The 3,216-nt window shown below is 40.4% G+C and overlaps 1 protein-coding gene across 1 annotated transcript in view; it reads left to right on the top strand.

Annotated features, from left to right (window-relative positions):
* The first annotated feature begins 6 nt into the window (after nucleotides 1-6).
* The window catches only part of LOC103460772 (NACHT, LRR and PYD domains-containing protein 3-like), a 23,475-nt gene continuing 20,265 nt past the window's right edge, over nucleotides 7-3,216 (top strand). The window contains exons 1-2 of the mRNA XM_017303470.1: nucleotides 7-701; nucleotides 1,119-1,292. Coding sequence (XP_017158959.1) covers nucleotides 184-701; nucleotides 1,119-1,292 — 692 coding nt within the window. The 5' untranslated portion in view covers nucleotides 7-183. The remainder of the gene's footprint in view (nucleotides 702-1,118; nucleotides 1,293-3,216) is intronic.

Here is a 3,216-nt window from a genome sequence, read left to right as displayed (position 1 = left end):
CTGACAGAGTGTGGCATCGATATCAGAGCAGCCTTAGTGTACTCAGGAGTGTTCACACAGATCTTTATAGAGGAGAGAGGGCTGTACCAGGACAAGGTGTTCTGCTTTGTCCATCTGAGTGTTCAGGAGTTTCTGGCTGCTCTTCATGTCCATCTGACCTTCATCGACTCTGGAGTCAACCTGATGGAAGAAACACAACCACAACCTTATTTCTTCTCTACATTATTTAGCAAATCATATGTAAATGATCTCCATCAGAGAGCTGTTGACCGGGCCTTACAGAGTCCAAATGGACACCTGGACTTGTTCCTCCGTTTCCTCCTGGGACTTTCACTGCAGACCAATCAGAGACTCCTACAAGGTCTGCTGACAAAGACAGGAAGTAGCTCACATACCATTAAGGAAACAGTTCAGTACATTGACAAGAAGATCAGGGAGAATGTGTCTGCAGAGAAAAGCATCAATCTGTTCCACTGTCTGAATGAACTGAATGATCATTCTCTAGTGGAGGAGATCCAACAGTCTCTGAGTTCAGGAAGTCTCTCCACAGATAAAMTGTCTCCTGCTCAGTGGTCAGCTCTGGGTTTCATCTTGGTGTCATCAGGAGAAGATCTGGATGAGTTTGACCTGAAGAAATACTCTGCTTCAGAGGAGGTTCTTCTGAAGCTGCTGCCAGTGGTTAAAGCCTCCAGCAAAGCTCAGTAAGGACACAGATTTTTACTGCATTTCAAATCAAATCAATTATTTGTATAGCACATTTCAGCAACAAGGTATTTCAAAGTGCTTTACAGCATTAAAAACAAAAACACAGTCATGTAACATTGAATAAACAATAATAAAAAAACCTTTAAACCCGCACCCCTTTTAAATGCAGTCAACTAGGACTCTAACCCTTAGGATTTATTGTTGATGGAGAGAAATCTTATAACAATGAGGTAAATATTGGTCCATGTTGTTTCAGTTTTTTTTTAAATAATGTACCAGTTCACAAGAAAAGTAAACATAAATATGTTTTAAATAGACAGTCATATCGATCTTTCCAAGGAGAACATTGTTGACTGGAAGGAAAGAAACATTTTTGATGGATTGTTAAACATAAAGTTTTTCTGTCTCCTCAGACTGAGTGACTGTAACCTCTCAGAGAGAAGCTGTGAAGCTCTGTCCTCAGCTCTCAGCTCCCAGTCCTGCAGTCTCAGAGAACTGGATCTGAGTAACAACAACCTGCAGGATTCAGGAGTGAAGCTTCTCTCTGCTGGACTGGAGAGTCCAAACTGCAACCTGGAGACTCTCAGGTAAAATGTTCTCAATGCTGTTGATACCAGAATAATGTACATTATTCATTTTTGATGTTTTACATTTTTCTGTTTGTATACATTATATTGTGCTATTTTAAATGATTATCACTTCAATTTTTAGAGTTATTTTTTAAAAGCTCAACTAGGGACAAGTGCTGCGAATTAGCTGTTTCTATTGCACCATGATGCAAACATGGGACTGCTGTTTTATTCAGTTTGTCTATGTTGATGTGTGTCTGTCCCTATCAAATAAACTTTATAATAATCTGCTATCAGGGAGGATGTAATGTTATTTCAATAACAGATTTTTCTCCATGTCTCCTCAGACTGAGTGTCTGTAACCTCTCAAAGAGAAGCTGTGTAGCTCTGTCCTCAGCTCTCAGCTCCCAGTCCTCCAGTCTAAGAGAACTGGACCTGAGTAACAACAACTTGCAGGATTCAGGAGTGAAGCTTCTCTCTGCTGGACTGGAGAGTCCAAACTGCAACCTGGAGAACCTCAGGTACAATGTGACCAATGCTGGAGATACCAGATTTCTATTAGCTGCTGTCAGAGATGATTTAAATATTATTTAAAAATTAGATTTGTAAATTTTCCTCATCTTAGATTCAGATCCAGATTTATTTGTGTCCCAAATGGGCAATTAATGTTACAGCAAGTATTCAAACCGAAGACAAAGTATCAAAGATTAAAAAATAAAAAAGCAACAAGACATACCAAAAGGACATAAAATATAAATTAACACATAATTAACACATAACACATAATGTGAAGAGTGTATTTCATTAGTGACCAACAGTCGCTATAAACACTAAATCAGGTGCGAGTCCCCCCACCTTGTCCTGCATTAAAAAGAGATTTGGCTGTAGGAACACAAGACAGCTTACCTGTTACCTTTTATACTAGGAAGTCTGAGCCTGATGCCAGAAGGCAGAAACTGGAACTCGGCATGTAAAGGATGAGAAATATCAGCAATAATGGATTTAGTTTACCTAATGATTTGTTTTTTTTACTCAATTCTGTAAGTGAGCATTGTTCAACCCCTAAGATCTTATTGATAGTATGTATTACTCTAAAGGCATTTTTTGACCTAATAATAACATTTCCAAATCAACAGAGGAGGGAAAAAATCTACACAGATTCAATATATGATCTATAAAATAGGACCATCAGTGACTTATCAACTTGAAACTTTGCAACCCTACTTAGACAATAATCTTTGCTGGCCCTTCTTTTGTATGTTGTCTGACTGGCAGGTAAATTTTAACTTATTATCCAAAATAGTCCCGAGATATTTGTAGTTTTCTACCGTCTCCACTGTCTGACCTTTAATTACCATATTTTCCGCACTATAAGGCGCACCGGATTATAAGGCGCATAGAATAGACGTTACAGTTGCCACCCGTCCCATATTGAACCTCAACTGGACATGATTTGTTCCGTTCTCTACAAATGTGGATGTATAAGAATAAAAAAATGGTCCCCAAGTACTTTATATAGTAGTCTGCCTCAGTCGTTGTTTCACTCACGGTGTTGGTGTTGCGATATTGTGCCCAACTGCTTTCTAGGTAACACAGACCAACCGACAAGCTGCCGCCGCAGTCTCTGTCTCTTTTTCCCCGCCACCTCCTGGGTTTAAATGTATAGGGGCTGGTCCCTATACAAAAAGGGGACCAACCGGTTTTGTATAGGGCTGGTCCCCTATACAAACTTTACATGTTTGTATAGGGGACTCCCGGTAAATCGAGGAGAAGCAGGCGTCTCAGGAGGGGGAAGCAGTGCAGCACCAACACTGTTTATAGTGGGGATGGTGTGCTGCTGACMTCAACTCGGGACGTTGTGGGCCAGTGGGCGGAATACTTCGAAGACCTCCTCAATCCCACCAACATGCCTTCTGTTGAGGAAGCTGAGCCTGGGGACTCT

The sequence above is a fragment of the Poecilia reticulata genome, unplaced genomic scaffold, assembly GCF_000633615.1.
Source record: "Poecilia reticulata strain Guanapo unplaced genomic scaffold, Guppy_female_1.0+MT scaffold_289, whole genome shotgun sequence".
Taxonomy (NCBI): Eukaryota; Metazoa; Chordata; class Actinopteri; order Cyprinodontiformes; family Poeciliidae; genus Poecilia; species Poecilia reticulata.
This window is presented reverse-complemented; position numbering and strand designations above follow the sequence as displayed.